This window comes from Xyrauchen texanus, chromosome 27, assembly GCF_025860055.1.
Source record: "Xyrauchen texanus isolate HMW12.3.18 chromosome 27, RBS_HiC_50CHRs, whole genome shotgun sequence".
In the NCBI taxonomy this organism is placed as follows: Eukaryota; Metazoa; Chordata; class Actinopteri; order Cypriniformes; family Catostomidae; genus Xyrauchen; species Xyrauchen texanus.
In genome coordinates this window covers 24,354,312-24,373,209 of record NC_068302.1, presented here as the reverse complement: position 1 = coordinate 24,373,209, position 18,898 = coordinate 24,354,312, and the positions used below count along the sequence as shown (strand labels likewise).

The window sequence follows — 18,898 nt, the reverse complement described above, 5'->3', positions numbered from 1 at the left end:
CACAAGCACACACACATTAAATTAACCTGACAGATTATCACACATCCAATCTTTTAATTTTGTTGATTTTGTGACTGGTGATTTAGAGCACATTTAACACAAACACAAAACTCACTCAATTCATCAAAAAAGGTTTCCACCCCATCATTTCCCATTACAGAGCACACCAGCCTAGCCTTCAGAAATGTCGTCCATTTGTTCACCAGAGACTTCTGACCCCCTTCATCATTCTGTGAATACACAGGATACAAACACAAATAACTGTTTATTGACTAATTGAACTGTTTCCTTCCCACCTGCACTTTTAGGATATGTTCTGCAGGACGTTTCTCACCAGGCACACACGGCCGACTCTAGCCACCACACTTGGACTACCTCCTCCACCAGAATCCAGACTCTTCTCACGGAAGAAGAAATAGAGTTTGTCATCGTTCCTCTCTGAGCTGTCAGGGATCTGTTTCATCTGAATAAACACAGGTTCTGGGAAATAAACAGAGCGTGCATGTAATGTCCATCCAAATATTTAACAGGAAGTAAAACGAATAACCAAATATTTCGTTTCAACCTGATTAGAATTGCATCTGCCAATCCAAAAGTGAACGGCATAGTTATTTACCATTAAGCCATTTTGAGTCATACTGCTCCGATCTCACAGCTGGCCGGCTTCCCATGGTTCTATAGATGCCTGGATCAGTACTCATGAAGTCCACAGCCACTCCAGCGTACAGGTTTCCATCTAAATGGAGGAGAGTGAGTGAAAGAATGAATGAGCACAAGTGAGAACTAAATGTTCTGTGATGATATACAATATGTGAAATTATACAAAATATAGCTTAGTAATGAATTTTTGCATACTAATCAGTGCTGCAACATTTTCCTGGTTTGGATCATAAGAGCATTTTCCCCTTCCAGAGTCCACAAGACCTGGAACCAGCCTGAAAAGGTAGTCCTGAGGGCACCATAGCGAGAATAGCAGCTTTAGTTATGCACAGAACATCGTTCCAAACCAATATGCTGTTATTTTTCTCAGTGTAACACAATAGTAGAACATTTTGAAGAATCTTACTTTCTTTCTTTCTTTTTTTTTTTTTTTCAACTTTGGAGCTTGAAAGATATGGTCACTATGAACTGTTCTTTTTTGTTGGGCAAGAATTGCATATTAATTCTTCAAAAATAACAGCATACAAGTTTGGAGCAACATGAGTGTAAGTAAATGATAATAGAATTAAACTTTTTGGGTTAACTATTTCTTTAAAGGCAGTTGCTCAACGGACGAGAAGCGCCACACAGCAGGTAGACACGGCAAAGGTATCACACACAGGGCACGTCGATGCGGTTCAGGTGGCAGACTGTATATACAAAATTTACCAAGGTTTTTCCTTGAATAAAAATGAACAAAGTGACTTTGATGAGTTTTCCGGTTAGTGTATGAAACTGCTGTAACTGTGCAAACTGAATGATTAGAAATGGCTACGTTAATTAGGCAATTTCTCTATCTGTAGCATTAAGCTTCATTCAAGCTGTTAAACCAAAAAACAAATACTTGTTACTGAAAATGCATTATGTAGGCTATATGAAAGAAATACATACACAATATATCATCCAGTGATGGCTAGAGTAAACAATCTATGTCATTTGATAATGATTTGAGTCTAATTTAATGGAAAACTATGCAAGTTGCGCTTCATGGCACGGCAGAACTTTGAGCAGCCTCCGGAGTCATAGCTGGGCACCGCTGACAGATGCTGAGCAGCAGTGGTGCTATGTGAACATTCATAGAAAACAATTGTATTCAAATTTTAGAATGTGCCATGTTGTCCACCAGACGCATCCGGTGTTGTCCACCAGACGCAACCCCCTTAAGACTTTAATAAATTGTATAAATAAAGTGTGTACCTCAGCTTTCCAGCCTCTGTTGATGAAGGTGCAGATGGGTTTATAAGCTCCCGTCCCACAGGTGTACAGGTGAGTCCTGTTCCACGGCTCAATCAGGCGCACAAAATTAGCACACTCTCCCTAAAAACACACAATTTTACAAGCTACTGTTAGATTTCTATTGTTCATAACAAGGGTCTTATACCCCATCTACAATCAGTTCAGCTAGAATGAACATACTCTAAACACATGTGATTCAATAGCTACTAATTAGAGCAGTTTGATCAAAATAAATTATGTAAACTCACATGCCTGCCTTTCCCAGTCATCTGACACTCTCCCTTCCTTTGAGCAGGAGCAGGCCAATGGATCTAGAGATATAAAACACCCATTACACAATGAGTAAATTTACTAACACTTCAATTTAAAAAGGATACCAATAAAGGATCGAAATGTCACACACCGACCTTTTGGCTCAGTTCAAAGAAAACATATTTCAAAGCTGCGTAATTGTAATGTTGCTGGAAAGCAGAGGTGCAAATACCATTTATGCAATTGTTCAACGCATAGGGGCACCATATTAAGGGGGTGCTGGTGGGACGCCAATGGGGTGCAATTGGGTTTATTGTGTGGGCATTGATATAGAATCTGTATTTTGGTTATGAATTCAACTGAATTTAACCATTTAATTAATTTATAATCATTTGAATCACAACTTACAATGAGAGGCTCTTTGTTGATATTTTGCATGTCCAGAGAGACCAGATACTCGCGGCTTCCCAGGTAAAGCCGGCCTTGATCCTGATCCACATGCAAGATCCGGTAGTCACTGGTGTTGAAAGAGAAACTGAATGGTCTTGCTGTCCGAGTGTCCATGAGTTCTAATGAATGACAGAAGAGAAGAAAAAAAAAATGTAATCATTAACATTAAATTAAATTTGACCCCGTTTAATGCATTTTTTCACCTTATTGTGAATAATTTATAAGTGCATGTTATTCAAAATAATCTTTGTAACAATTAATAACTTGCTCTCCTCTGAAAAAACTTTCCTTTTCTGCTGATGTCACTTAGGCCACACATGTTATTGGATAATGTTAACCAACCATTTAGGCATTAGTTTGGAAAACTTGAATTCAGATATGGCTCAATTTTCATATGGAACATCCACTTTTCACAATTCAAATAATCCAGGGTTTTTTCTGTTTCACTCCTATTCAACCTGAAGTCATATTATGGAAGGAAAATTGGTTTTAGACAAGATTTCCCACTGATTTTATTTCTGTTTACTGTCCCACTTTATATTAGATGTCATTAACTACAATGTACTAAAATTAATATACATACAATATAAATTAACTTATTGTGTAACTAACAGTAGTGTTAGGGTTTAGCGTAAGAGTTGGGGTAGGGTTAAGTTAGGTTTAGGATAGGGGTAAGGTTAAATGTGGTATTACAGAAGTAATTAAATGAAAGTAATTTAAATGCAAGTACGATGTAACATCATGTACATAAGTGCATTGCATAAGAACATCATAGTTAAAGACACCTAATATAAAGTGGGCCCCTGTTTGTTACATTTGACTTCCAAAGTCTACTTAGGTCAGGCATATTGTCATTCATTTAATAATTACAAATTAAATATAGTGTCTCATCTTTGGACCCAAAGGGGGCGTTAATGTCTCTCTCTTCAAGCCTCTGCTTTTTTTTACTAAACACTCTCAATGTTATGGGGTAAACACCGCTCAGTGGACATTTCCACATTCAGATGAAATTGTTAAAATAAATAGCATGTAGCAGCAGTGTTCTGGGTAGCCGCTCTTCGGTGAGCTCTCCTTAAAGGTGCAAAGGAAGAGCCATGAAACGTGAGTTGGTGGCTCTTGGGAGCAAACTGCACTTAACACAGTTCCCGAAACATTTCCTGAGTGCTGGCAAAGAGAAAAATGCTTTAACATGCAGGCCAAGAATTCAGTCTCAAGGGAAAGGATTAAAATGAAGTTTAGTTCAAATGAACCATTTATGCAGACATTCTAAAAGGCTGTCACAGGCCATCAAAGAACGCCATGCCCTGATGCAAGAATTGCAGTTATTGTTGTGTGAATGTTTAACAGCACAGACTTGTGTCGGTTATGAATTATGATCAGATGGTTTCAGTCCTGGCAGAAAAATGTCAACATCTTATATTAGGACAGTAAAAGCCCAATGCAGCAAAAGTGGCTCAACCCATGGTGTGACGGGGGGTTCAAGTCAAGAAACCACAGTTAGAAAGCAGTCATTATTTTTGGAATTTGGTTATTGTCTCTTGTGGTGCAGAAATTTCACACTTCCGTTTTAAGAAGTCATAGATGCCACATCTACATGAAAAGACTGATGTCTCAATATACATATTTGTTCCTGCCAGAGGGCTCCAAATCCTATCCTTCACCTCTAGTTCTTTGATCTCATTCAAACTCTGACATATTGATCCTCATCGGCTCTTTTCTATCTCTTTCTCTGTGGTGAACCAGTCTCACTCATTCTGGTGCACATAATTTCACTGTCTCTCTATAGAGAATGAAATTATATTGCTCTTTCATCTGCCAAATCAGTAGATGATTAATTATACCCTGGTCTCACCTTTGGATCTCATCCTTCCTAGATCCATCCACATCATCTCCACTGGTTTCCTGTGCTTCCTGTTTTACTGGATATGGCATTGGACTGTTATGCAATCAAACTATGTTATCTTAAACTAGGTTACTAACGGATGCACATCTACAGAATTGATTACTTGTATGTCTCTTTGAAAGGCATGTTAAATTTTTTTAAATAAATGTAGTTTACCCCTTCATAAGAAAATGGAAAGCAAGTTTTGTCAGGAAATTGATTACAATCTGTATCTTAATCATGTTAAAGGGATAGTTCACCTAAAAATGTAAATTCTCTCATCATTTACTCACCCTCATGCCATCCAAGATGTGTATGACTTTCTTCTGCTGAACACAAACAAAGATTTTTAAAAGAATTTCAGCTTTGTAGGCCCTCAAAATAAAAGTGAATGGGTACCAACATTTTGAAGCTCCAAAAAGCACATAAAGGCAGTATAAAAGTAATCCATTAGACTCCAGTGGTTATATCCATGTCTTCAGAAGCGATACGTTTCTCCTAATAATTCTCCAGCCTGCGCAGTTGGAGGTGATATGCATGAAGAATGTGAATCACCAAAAACAAAAGTAGAATGTAAAAGTGAAAGTGGAGATTTATAGAAAAAAAGACTTAAATGGTGATCTGTTTCTCACCCACACTTTTCATATTGCATCTGAAGATATTGATTTAACCACTAGTCTTATGAATTACATTTATACTGCCTTTATGTGCTTTCAGAGCTTCAAAAGATTTGGTACCCATCCACTTGCATTGTGAGGACCTACAGGGCTCCTAAAAATCTTTGTTTGTGCTCAGCAAGATAGAATGTCATACACATCTGGGATGGCATGAGGGTGAGTAAATGATGAGATAATTTAAATTTTTGGGTGAACTTTTCCTTCTATACACTTAAAAGCTGTGGTTTCAGGCTGTATAGAGAAAGCATAAAAGCAACATGAAATCCTCAGATTTGTTTCTTGCCATTACCATATTCAGCAGAGCAGAAGTGTAGTGTGCATTGTCAAGCAGAAATATGCAAGGGTGGGTCTTAAAACTGAGTGATTTTCAGTGTTTCGATGTGCTTTTAAGGGTTGAATATTTCAAGCACTGACCCAATGCTTGAAATTGATGTAGAATTTCTTAGCATCCTAAGGCCAGTGAGGTTCTCGAAGGAATAGTCCACCCAAAAAAGAATATTCAGTCATTATTTACTCACCCTAATGTTGCTCCAAACCCTTAAGACATTTTTATTCTGTGGAACATAAAAGCTTGAAATTTAAAGAGCTTTCAAGAGATTTTGCCCAACAATGAATGTGAATAGGGATTATGTGCTGTCAACCTTCAAATAGGTTGTGTGATGAACATTATTTACTCTCAATTTATATCATTGATCAATTTATTTAATTGATTACTGTACCCAATTCAAATATGGTATCTACGGCAATATTGCAGTGTGGTCTCATAAAATTTATGTGAGCCTTGCAATGCTTTTGCAAAACTGAAATTACGTGCTTCTTAACACATTTGGCTGCACTTTTCAAGTGAAATGTGCAGCAGGGGGTGACAAAACCAAGAAAAATGAGGTTGTAATCAGACAAGGTTATTAAGGTGAATTTCGGATGGAGGATTTAATAAAACGTACCTCCCTAATCTAAAACCTTATCCAAAACTTAAGCAACAGTGCCTGAAAGAAATGAGAGTTTAACAAAACAGACTTACCTTTAACCAACACCTAACCTTAACCAATAGTGTTTTAAAATAGAGAAGCAAAATGAAACGCACATTTTCTGAAGCAACCAGATATTTAGTTTTGCTTTATGTCTCTTTTGTGTCACATGTCACCTTGAGTACTTGTTTGGTTTTGAACCACGGCCCTCAAAGTCCAATGCACTATGAGGTGAACTATGTGCAAACTAATCTTATTGGAATAAGTGTATACTGTATATGTTGGTGGGTCTGTAATACAGGCATTTAAATGTATACTTTTTCAAAAGATGCATTAGAATAAAAGTGTGTCGATATCATAACATAGCAGGGTCTGAGTAATAGTAAAAATAAGTGTTTATTACGTCATAATCAGCCACTGAAGTCATGATTTGAGTGAAATTTAATAAAACACACAGTTGTTGTAGCACCTCCACTGTTCATTTCTCCTGAAAACTTCTAGGTTACTAGTGTAACCCCCGTTCCCTGATGGAGGGAATGAGATGTTGTGTCGATTGTAGTGACACAAGGGGCTTCTTTAGGGAGCCTCGGACACCTCTGAATATGAAAAAGGCCAATGCCAAATTGGTGAACAGAATTTGCATGTCCAGCTCCCGGAGATACGGGTATAAAAGGCGGGATGTGCCTCTGTTCAGTCAGGTTCTGCACTGAGGAGCCAAGAACAAGGTTCGGCCATTAAAGTGGGACCGTACCGCAGACAACACACACAGGGGGATTAATCCAAGGCGGTGAACCCTGTGGAGTACCTATTCCAGTACAGAGTAATTAGTACTTAGTCTGGCCAGGAATTCCTTTACTAAATTCGCGGACAAGAGGGCTAGGGAGGAAAAGACATCCAGGGAGCGTGAGTTTAATGGACTCACCAGGGAGAAACAGCACACTTGATCGCCTCCGTGAAGAGGAAGGGCGCTAGTGCAAGCGGCACATCTGGTCAGTCGTCCTATGTTACAGAGTTCTACATGCATGACCTGACAAAACATGGGTCGAGACCTATTCAACCCGGAGAATGTAGAATCTCGCAAAAGTATTGGGTGTCACCCAGATCGCTGCTCTACAGATGTCTGCTAGATAGGTGCCGTTGGCCAGTGCCCACGAGGATGACACACTTCTTGTAGAGTGTGCTCGACCCCACAAGGGGGCGGGCATGGCCTGGGTCTCGACTACCCAGTGGGCAAGCCTCTGTTTGGAGACAAAGTTCCCTTTCCGCTGTCCGCCAAATGAAACAAAGAGCTGCTCAGAGAGTCTAAAGCTCAGAGTGCGGTCCAAATAGGTACGCAAGCACATCCCGGACACAGCAACGATAAGGCAGGGTCTGCCTCCTCCTGGGGCAGCGCTTGCAGGTTCACTACCTGGTCCCTAAAGGGGGTCGTAGGAACCTTGGGCATGTAGCCCAGTCATGGTCTTAGGATGACATGAGTATCTGACAGACTGAGCTCCAGGCAAGTGTCGCTGACAGAGAATGCTTGCAGGTTTCCGACCCTCTTGATGGAAGCGAGTGCAATCAGGAAGGCCGTCTTCTGTGAGAGGGCACTTAGCTCAACTGATTCTAGAGGCTCAAAGGGGGTTCTCTGAAGGCCCATAATGACCATGGAGAGATCCCATGAGGGGAACAGGCATGGCCTGGGAGGGTTCAGCCTTCAAGGTGGAGGGGGACAGCCGACCCCCAGCTTTCCCTGTAGGAATGAGAGCGCTGACCCGACTGCGCTCCTCTGCAGGTCTTCAGATCGGGAAGAACAACAATTTGCGAACAGGCGCCACTTTAGGGCGTAAAGCTGCCTGATGGTGTCTACGACAGCTGGTGGACGACAACTCAGATCTTCCGCATCCTGTCCAGGGGCAAGACGTTGAGGTTCCAGAGGTCTGGGCACGGATGCCAGAGGGTGCCCCGTCCCAGAGAAAGAAGGTCTTTAATCAGGGGGATTTGCCAGGGAGGTGCTGTCACGAGGAGCGTGAGATCCGAGAACCAAGTCCGGGTGGGCCAATAAGGGGCCACTAGAGTGATTTGTTCCCTGTCCTCCCTGACCTTGCACAGTACCTTTTCAAGTAGGCTTACTGGGGAAAATGCAGATTTGCGCGGCCCTTGGGGCCAGCTGTGTGCCAACGCATCTGTCCCGAGGGGGAGCTTGTCATGTAGCTCATCATGTTGAGGCTGCCCAGAATATGAGTGGCGTGCAGAGACCTCAGTCAGTGCTGACTTCAAAGGAGGAGGTGGAGTGCGAGTTGTGACATATGACGAGAGCGCACAGCGCCTTGGAGATTTATGAACGTTACCGTCGTGGTGCTGTCTGATCGGATCAAGATATGCTTGCCTCAAATCAGCGGGAGAAACCTTCGCAGGGCAAGAAATACAGCCAGCAACTCTAGGCAGTTGATGTGCCAATGCAGCCACGGGCCTGTCCAGGACACGGCACCCAAACCCTGTTTGGAGGCACCTGGACACCTGCTGCAGGGGGACTCCTGTCCGCAGGAAACAGAGGTCTGTCCAGGGGTTGAGTAACTGACAGCAGAGGGGAGTGAAAAAAATAATAATATATATAATATCACACAAGATGTGCCACGGCGCCATGCCCACCTTGCGACTCCAGTCTGAAGTCAGTGCTGGAGCGGTCTCATATGCATCAACCCTAGTGGCGCGACCACGGCTGAGGATGCCATATGCCCCAGGAGCCTCTGGAACTGTTTTAGACACTGCGGTCCCCCTATTTTGAATGAAGAGAGGCAATTCAGCATTGACTGCGTGCGTTTCTGAGGCCCGCTACATGCCGAGAAAAGAGATGCTCTAAACTGGGGAGAGCTTGCTCTTTTCCCAGTTGACCTGAAGCCCTAGACGGCTGAGGTGCCTGAGCACCTGGTCCCTGTGGGTGCATAGTGTCTCTCGAGAGTGAGCTAGGTTCAGCCAGTCATCAATGTAGTTGAGTATGCAGATGCCCACTTCCCTTAGCGGGGCAAGGGCGGCCTCTGCGACCTTCATGAGGACGTGAGGGGACAGGGACAGGCCGAGGGGGAGGACTTTGTACTGTACGCTCAGCCCTCAAATGCGAATTGTAGAAAGGGTCGGTGTCGGGGAATAATCGAGACGTGGAAGTACGCAGAGCCCGGATGAGAACTTGCAGGTCCAAGATTGGTCTCAACCCACTTCAATCTTTGGGTACGATGAATGGCATCTCGGCTGGAGGGACAGGCTCTATCGCATACTTTTGCAAAAGGGTAGCGTCGTCCACACGCAGGGTCCTGGCTTTTTCACCGAGCACCGAGGTGGGGTGGATGCCACTGAAACGGGGCAGACGCATGGTGAACTGAATCGAGTAGCTGAGTCGGATGGTCCTGGCCAGCCAGCGCGATGGGTTGGAAAGCGTAAGCCATGCGTCCAAGCTCTGCACGAGGGGCACTAAAGGGACGATCATTTTTGACATACCCGGTGGGGCTTCGCAGCAATGGGGAGCAGGTAGTGTTGCATCAGGAGGCAAAGTTGCGACCTGAGGCATGTGTGCTGAGAAGAGACTCAAAGCAATTACCTTGCTCCACGTACCCGGTAGGGGGGCAGATTAGTGACTGAGGAGGTGGTCCTGGTAAGGCATCCTCTGGACTCGTCAGAACTGGCCCACCGGGGTTGTGAACGCTGCACAGACGCGGACGTGGTGTTGAAGTTTCTATGTCCAGGGTGCCACTTTGCATGTAAGGTTCTTTTGCCGGGCGCCATGAGAACGGCGTTTGCAGGCACCAGCTAGGTAACCCATTGGATGAGGAAATTGCTCTTATTGCAAAAGTGGGTTCCGCAGCCCGAAGAGGGTGCGGCAAATAAAAAAATGGAAACAAAGGTTTCTCCACCCGGCCCTACAGGAAGGAGTGGTCTGGCAACCAGCTCCTGAGGGAACATCTCGTCCCCTGGGCGGTCCGTCTCAGGAATGCTTGGGAGCCATCTGGGTCCTGGAGGAGGTTCGTGAGACAGGGGCGTCCGCTTCCTGCGGGTGGCTCTATGCCGAGACTAAGAGCTGGGCCCTGGTTGTAGCAGAGCTACTTACTGGTTTCTTGCTGCCGCAGGGTGACGCCATCTGCGGGCAGACGGGGCTCGGCTGGATGTACACCGGCACCGAGGTAGGATATGTTGGATGGCCTCCATCTGCTTTTTCACCGCTGAAAACGATAGGCAAAGTCTTCAACAGTGCTGCTGAAATGGGGGCGTTGAAAAAGCGGGCTTTGTCCGTTTCCCGCATCTAGACCAAGTTCAGCCAAAGATGACATTCCTGGATCACAAGGGTTGCCATCACCTGTCCAAGTGCCCGCGTTGTGACCTTCATGGCCTGGAGGGTGAGGTCGGTAGCGGAGCGCAGTTCTTGCAGCACATCAGGATCAGGATTATCTACATGCAGATCTTTTAGTGCCTTGGCCTGGTGGACTTGCAGGAGGGCCATGGCATGCAGGGCAGAGGCGGCCTGTCCGGCAGTCATGTAGGCTTTTCACTGTCAGTGATGACGTCGTCCTACAGGCCTTGAAGGGGAACTGCTTTGTCCACCTGGGGGACCGGCACGTACCCGTGGACCACCCCAACGTCGAGGGTAGTGAGAGCGGATGATTACGGAGGTCGATTCCAGGCTGTAAAAGGTGCCCTCCAAGACCTCGTTAGCTCGTCATGCTCCTCCGAGAAGAAAGGAACCGGGGGGGTGTGGCTTCCAGCCCTGCACTGACCCGAGGAACCAATCTTCTAGCTGTGAGGGTTGAGGGGAGGACGGACGGTTCCAGTCAAACCCACACTCACGGTGGCCCGGGGAAACATATTGGACATCTGAGCATCAGCCTGAAGCCCGAAGGCGACAGCCCAGCTGAGTCCTCCGTGTCAGACGCCGCGGCTCCAACGGAGACCTCAGACTGGCCGTGAGGCGAGCCGGTCTCACGTCGAGCTCGGACGGAAGCAATGGAGTGTGCTGGGTGGGGTGGTTCGTGGGGATTTACCAACCAGATGCGCTATTCACTTTCATTATAAAAAAAATAAATAAAAGTAAACTTTGAAATTTGAAAGTTCCATGGCAAAAGTAAGTCATGCAGCTTTAAAGTGACAATGACAGAATTGATTTTTTTTTTTGGGTGAACAGTTGCGCCAAAACTCAAATAACAAAAAATAAAGAAAGAGCTTAGTCATCCTTTGTGAATTTTTACTGGACAATCATCTGTATGGATGTTTAAACACCCTTGAAACGGTATAGGTATACAGGAAATGAGGGCATTTCGATGACGCCTTTAATGTTCTAAAAGTGTATATATGTTTTAGTGTGTGTGTTTACAGGATGCTGTGGAGAGGGTGCTAAAATAACCACTAATGATCGGATATCTGTTGGAGATGGAACAGGGTGGGCAAAAGGGAAAGGGTTTGTGTACAGTCCAGTTCCCCTCTCTTTCCTTTACCGCTAACAGGACACAGAACACACACCATAAAATATGTGTGTCCACTTTTAGTCCACTTCAGGCATGCCTGAAGTGGACTAAAGTGGACTAAAGTGGACAAAGCACATGGTTCACTACAATAACAGGTGAAAGACACAAGTACAAAGTTGAGTAACATCAAGTCAAGACAATTTCCTGCCGTAATTGTTCTTAAGAAGCTTTTGTTTTGTATCACAATATATTTGTTAGATTTGATTTTGTTATAACTGTGCAATACGGTCCTATTCATTAAAGAGGCCTACACTGGGGTTATTAATACAATTACTATTTAATTACTTATTTTCAAAAACAATCGTATTTTATCTAATTACACAATGATGATTCATCGACATTACAGACATTCGTTTTATCGTCTGTTAATGCCTGATCTTCTGTAAAGATGTGTGTTGTGAAAGGTGCTTTACAAATAAAATTTACTTGACTTTTTGGGATTTTACCTTTCTTTTAGTGTGTAACATAGCTCTTTGTGTATGTAAAAGTTCTGCAAAGTTACAAAGCACAAAGTCCACACAAAAGGGAGTTATTCTCTCCCACAGACAACACTGCTCAAGAACTAAGAAACGGCTGGATAGTAGTCCAGTCATTTCTTCTGTAAAGTATCTACGTCACAATGTAACACATTTGCATAATGACTTTGGCCCACCCTCAAACAAATGTGTAATACATGTAATTGGATAACATATTTAAAATACAAAATATAAGTACAAATATAAGCAAAGCCTCTTTGTTTGGACTTCCAAAGGCAGACAAATTGAAGTATCAGTGGTTAAAATATTTTTTTACCACTATTCCTCAGCAGTACATCCACAACCAATGCAGGATTTTCAAGACGGTTACTTTGATGGGATAATTTGGTGCTTCAGGATCACAACCTGTAAGTATGGTTGATTATTTGTGGATTTCTCTTATTTGTGAAGTTCAAATGCAGAGTTTTGTAGCTATTGTGTATACCAGTGCACAGCTGCAGGCCTCTGTTTACCTGCTAGCTAATGTAATGTTGAAATAGTTTTGCTAGTCAGCTGCGGGCCAACTTTTACCTACAATTGTTTGTCGTTCTTACTAACATGAATAGTGATCAAGTGTAGAGATGGATTTATTTTTACAAATGGACATTTTAGGTCTGCAATCCACGGTAGTGCTTGGCTAACTTGCTATGTAACGTATTGTTTTGGTAAGGGTTTACTATTCAGCTGTGAGCCAGCTTTTACCTAAAAATGTGTAACAAAATGGTTGATCTCAAGAGTCCTATATAATTATATAATTACAAGCTGTAATGTTACAGCCGCGATCCACGGCAGTCCACGTCTAACTTGCTCTCTAACTGGGAGCTCTTTTCATAGCGCTGTTCTCTGTTCATAGCTCAGGTGACAAAAGTTTGGCTACACCCATTCCAGCAAAAGATGACTAACTTAGATGCACTAAATGTCTTTTACTTGAAGCTTTGTTAGGTTCACAATAATTAACAGTGTACTTATAAGAATGCTACAAAATTAAAACGTACCACTGTGAAACATCCTGTTAAAGTCGTGCTTGCAACGTTGGTTCAGGTTGATCAGCTTGTTCTTGTTCTTTCATTATCGGACTAGGACTCAAACTGGTACGGCAAAAACCAACGCCATTGTTAACATAGTTACAATAGTGTTTACAGCTGTTAAGGAAGCCTGAAACTCAGTTATGGTAAATTACATTTCTGACACACACTCTACGAGGTTGACCAGTCACAACAGACTAGGCCAGCTGACCAATCAGAGCTCACTGGGCTTTTCAGAAAGGGGGTTTTAAAGAGAGAGGAGGTAAATCAGAATATTTCTGTCAGAGTATGATGAACAGGGTAAAGAAATGCACAGTATGAGACAAATAATGTGTTTTTTGAACATTAAAGCATGTAAACCTATTCTAGTAGACCCTCAAAATAAAATTATGAACCTGTAAGTTAGCATAATATGCGCTCTTTAACAATCGTAAATGCATTACTATATATAAATGCATTTTCACATTGAGAATCACACATCAAGAAAACTTTTGCTTTCAGAGGCTTCATGTGGAGTTCGGATGAAAAAAAAGGTGCATTTCTAACTGTTCTGTGAACAGTGCAGACAGACAGCAAACTGGTGGTTAAGTTATTCACTAAATAGGGAGCAAAGGGACAAGTCTATTAACAACTAAAATTCAACCAAATGTTCAGTTTCAGGCTGCAGATGATGTTTGGACCACTCAATATGTTAAGCAGACATGGAACAATGGTAATAAGTACATACATATATTCAGAATTTATAATGCTACATTTTATTTTAACATGGTTGGCAGTGATTGGATTATGCTGGCTATTATTTTGAATCAGAGTTATTTAAAAAATCAGCTGTAATGTTTGTAACGTCTCAAAAAACATGAATAAACAACACTCCTGGAAGCAAAAACAATTAGATGAAACAAATCTGACTTCCTATAGCGTTGTATTATTTAAACTAATTCAACTATTATTTTAACTTAGTCCCACTGTCCACAGATGTGGGCATAATTTTTAGGAAAACTATTTGCTCTAGAATATTTTTTTTTTATTAGATGCTACTTGGAAAATGGAAAATGCAGACAGCAGTCATGCTTGGGTCTCAGGAGATTAAATAAACATTCTGAACCTTTGCCAAAGTCGATTTTATGAAATATAATATGAACTTTTCTTGAATTCTTATTCATAATTTAATAAATATTCTGAGCATATTCATATTAGGGTATGGTTACATTGTAGAATATCAAGTTTATCTTGCGCTGGATCTGCCAGTTTCTTGCTGTGTTCTCATAGTCTCTAGTTGAGAACACTTTCTAGAGTTACACAAAGACCTTCCCTCATCTGCAGGCGCCTATGAAACAAAGACTATCCCAGTGGCAAACAATGAACAATCTATCTCAGATAACAGCAGAAAATAGAGAGACCAACAAGACAAGTGGATTTTTCCGCCCAACTATTCTTGATGTGGAGGAGAGGGAGGAGTTGAGTTGATAGCATAGGGCTGATCTTTCCTTGTGGGTAAAATACATTGCAATTCAGGAAAATGGGACTTCAGAAATGGTCTGGACCTGAGCCAAGGCCATCCAGAGTTTCAGCAGAATTACAGGGGTGGGTGATGAAAGAAATGACAAAGCTTACAATAACTAGTTGGAACGAAATTACTGAGGGCACATAATTGAGCCCAGTCATCTTTTCAATTAGGTTTTTTTCAGGGCACAAGCAGGAGAAATATGAGCCAAGGGCAATTGGAAATATGAAACATTAGGTGATTGATATAGGAAACAACTTTTGTTTCTCATGAATCCTGGTAACATTATTATGAATTTCCTTCAAGGCACATTCAACCCACATCACGATTCAATTTTTTGTGAAGAACAGGAGGGTCAATTGAATTCTCACGAGTCATTGAGAATTGTGTCAAACACAATTGCCTAATTTGAGTTATGTGGCCCAGTAAACAAACCCCTCAGCACAAAATATGCCATTGTGACCTATTCCTCTCATTAAACAATTCTGTAATCCAATAACAAATTCATAGCATATTTCTTTAATGCAGTCAAGTTAACTGTAAAAAAAACAACAACAAAAAACAAGCAGACCCAGACGGAATATACACATTTAGTATGCATTTTCTGCACTGAGATTGAAAGGAAATCTGCTGATTTCTGTACAATTAAACATGGCAAAAAAAATTAAACGCTCTCTCTATTTTGGGGGAAAGACAAATGAGTTCATTCTACACAGGCCATTTTTGACAGGCCTTAACACATGCTGTTCTTCACAGCAAGCTTTCCAAAGGAAATATCCTTTCAAAACTGTTAAATGACCTAAAAACAACATCTAAACAGTAGGTCAAAACTACTGTACCGTGGTAAAGCATGAGAACTCAAGAAATAAGCAAACTAAAAGGTGTGTCTTAGAGAAAATGTGGTTTTGGAAAGAGTTGGCTGGCACAACTCAAACAATTCTAAAATTGTGCTTATATTCTAATGGGTTACTGTATTTTCAGGCTCACCACTGCTTTTTATCATAGAGTACTTTCCAAACAATGACGTGCAGCGTTATAATCCCACTTAGATGAGAGAGGGAATGCTATATTATCTTTGGGGTAATTATGTAGCACAGTGGCATACATCACTCTTTCTTCAGCTTATTCAGCTGAAATGTAAGATGAGAGAATTCTTCTTGACTGATTCACACATTTAATTCCTGTTTACATCAGGTATGTGCTGTAAAGGATACTTCAGCCTGTCTCAATTTTAATTAGAGGGCTGTGCATGTGTACAAATGGTTACGTGTATACATGACTATACAGAATGTGTTTCAATTTTACTTCTCTGTGTTTGCATTTGTTGCATGTATTTGTGTGTCAGAAAGGTTGGTGACAGTTAGCTTGTCATAACTGACAATGACTGTAATTTCTTTTTTATTCATTTGATTCCTGACAAAAGCTTTGAAGTCTAGTGCCAAATTATCAGAACAGGATGCTGGGAAAGATTTGTGGGAATATCTCTAAACTCCTCAAAAACAAAGGTTCTGTGCAAGCTCCATTTTAAGGAATATTTGGAGTTCAGTACAAGTTAAGCTTAATCAACAGCATTTGTGGCATAATGTTGAGGTTGACCACCAAAAAATTATATGGACTTGTCTCTTCTTTAAAAAACAAAAAAAATCATAAATCAAGGTTACAGTGAGGCACTTACAACAGAGGTGAAATGGGCAAATTCTTGGAGGGTTTAAAGGCAGAAAAGTGAAGCTTATAATTTTATAAAAGCACTTGCATTAATTCTACTGTTAAAACTTGCATTTTATCTGAGCTGTAAAGTTGTTTAAAGGGGCACTCAGTAAATTTTGACTTTGTGTCATCTTGGACTTACACTAACACCTAGCAACTTATATGCAGCATCATTTAAAATCATTTGTTTTCAGTTTAGATGCATTCACAGTCAGCCATGATTACTTTTTTCAGATAAACATTTTTATTGGTTGCTTCACAACATGACACACACAACCATTAAACTACATTGTTTCCCATCCCCCTCCTGATCCCCAACCCCACCCCGACCTCCAACAATCATCCCTGTGGCCAAGGGCCGAGTACACGCAAATAATAAAAAAAAATTTAAATATTATAATAATAGATATTTACTTATCAATGTAATCCTACAAGTTTGCAACAACCATCGTCAGCATTGCAGACACATTCATCAATTCACGGCGGATTTCTTTCAGTTCACCATCTGAATTGAATGCAGGGCTTCTTGCCTGCCGCTGTGGGGAATCAGCATGAGCACGTAAGTGTCTTTTAATGTCTTCAGAGCCCGAGGATTTTTTTTATTTTTAACATATTTTCTTCCTAGAACAGTTAAGAATCAGAGTGTATCAAATCTCACCAGTTTATGATGCAAATAGCAGGTCCACTCCTCACACGTCGCCACGTGACTCCAGCCATGATTACTTTAATCAGTGAGTGAGTGGTGATGGCGTAGTGGGATAAAGCACATAACTGGTAATCAAAAGGTCGCTGGTTTGATCCCCACAGCCACCACCAATGTGTCCTTGAGCAAGGCACTTAAATCCAGCTTGCTCCAGGGGGATTGTCCCTGTAATTAGTGCACTGAAGTTGCTTTGGATAAAAAGTGTCAGCCAAATGCAAAAATGTAATGTAAATGTGAGTGAAAGTGTCAAATAACAGAATGGTTACTGAGTTTGAGCCAGTAGTACATGACTGGTCATGTGATCTTCATGTACAGACCCTCTCCATGTCAAATTGTGATGAGGAGGAGGGCAGGGACGGGCCGGGCCATGACTATGCATGCCCGGCCCCAATTGAGCTAATCAGTGTGATAAAGGCAGCCAGGTATGGCAGTTCAGGAGAGAGCGAGCCACACGCAGCTGCCGTGTGAGCATGTATGTTTGTGTCTTTTTGTTTCATTCAATATTACTTTGTCTGTTCAGACGGTACCTGCCTCTTCCTTGCCTATTTTAACCCCGTTACATTGGTCCCTCCTTCCCGGCTGATTAGCCCGTTTGGCCCCACCCTCCTCCTCATCACAAAAATAAAACAGTTATTAAAAGGTTACTGATATGACTACATTTTAATGTGAGTGGTTGTGATTTGCTACATATATTCCGAAATAACATTTCATGTGTTTAGGAGTTCAACTTTTTTATGAGTAAAAATTTACTGAGTGCACCTTTAAATCACAGTTTTTATGGCCGTTTAATGATTTTAGGGACTACAACTTTACATCTTCATGCCAACATAGTTTTAAAATTGGATTTTACTTGACACAGAAAAGATTAATAAGCAATTTTATCACACTTAAACATGTTAACATGCATATTGTTTACGTCTTGTGGCTATACTTTTGAAACAGTGAGTATTTTAATGTTTACGGATTGGCCTTATTCACTTCCATTGTAAGTGCCTCACTGTTGACAATATTTTTGAATGTCAAAATTATTATTTGTGGTAATCGACATTATGCCACAAATGCGGTCACAGCTTCCATTTAATGGGAATTCAAAGAACTCAAATGGCATCAGTGTTCCTATGTCCCATTATCACATTAAATTCTCATTCAAATGGATGAAATCCTGGAAATGACATATATTACTATGACATTTTGAATCTTTTAACAATAAACAATGTACAGGATTCAGTGGTTCTCTGGTATATGCTGCCTCGAGGATACCCGCCCAGATCCAGCACATACCCTACCTCAACCTTGATGACAACATCCTCCATTTGTTTTCAGCCAAGAACAGCTGGGCACTGAAAAATAACTATGCATACATTTGTCTATGTGTGCGTTGGGGGGGGATACGTCCATGTGGGTGTGGGCAAAAGAGAAAGAGCGAGATTGAGTGCATAAGTAGGCATAGACAGGTAATGAATAATGTTTGTTCTCACCTTTAAAATCCAGGTGCACTCTGGGAGCGGACCGATGTGTGCAGGCCAATTGAAATACAAAGGAAGCCAACAGAAACAGGAGGAGTTTAGTTTCCATAATTCTCATAGTAAGGCCCATTTGCAGGCAACCTATACAAACCCACACAAAAGAGGACTGGTGAGTGAAAAATAGAGAGAGGCTAAATTTATCACTGGTTTAGACAAAGGAAGGATGGAGAAAAGATGAGAAGAGTTTAAAAAATAGGTTGGAAACAAATGAGAGATGCAGAGAGGAGGAAGAGAAACAGAGACAGTTTGATTTAGACAGACAACA

At 41.6% G+C, this 18,898-nt stretch overlaps 1 protein-coding gene across 1 annotated transcript in view; it reads right to left on the bottom strand.

The window, feature by feature from the left end:
• sema3ga (sema domain, immunoglobulin domain (Ig), short basic domain, secreted, (semaphorin) 3Ga) overlaps window positions 1–18,898 on the bottom strand; it is a 31,776-nt gene that overhangs the window by 7,389 nt on the left and 5,489 nt on the right. The window contains exons 2-9 of the mRNA XM_052094227.1: window positions 18,586–18,714; window positions 2,596–2,756; window positions 2,184–2,246; window positions 1,897–2,016; window positions 856–949; window positions 617–736; window positions 335–480; window positions 116–230 (exon numbers count right to left, since the gene is read on the bottom strand). Coding sequence (XP_051950187.1) covers window positions 116–230; window positions 335–480; window positions 617–736; window positions 856–949; window positions 1,897–2,016; window positions 2,184–2,246; window positions 2,596–2,756; window positions 18,586–18,703 — 937 coding nt within the window. The 5' untranslated portion in view covers window positions 18,704–18,714. The remainder of the gene's footprint in view (window positions 1–115; window positions 231–334; window positions 481–616; window positions 737–855; window positions 950–1,896; window positions 2,017–2,183; window positions 2,247–2,595; window positions 2,757–18,585; window positions 18,715–18,898) is intronic.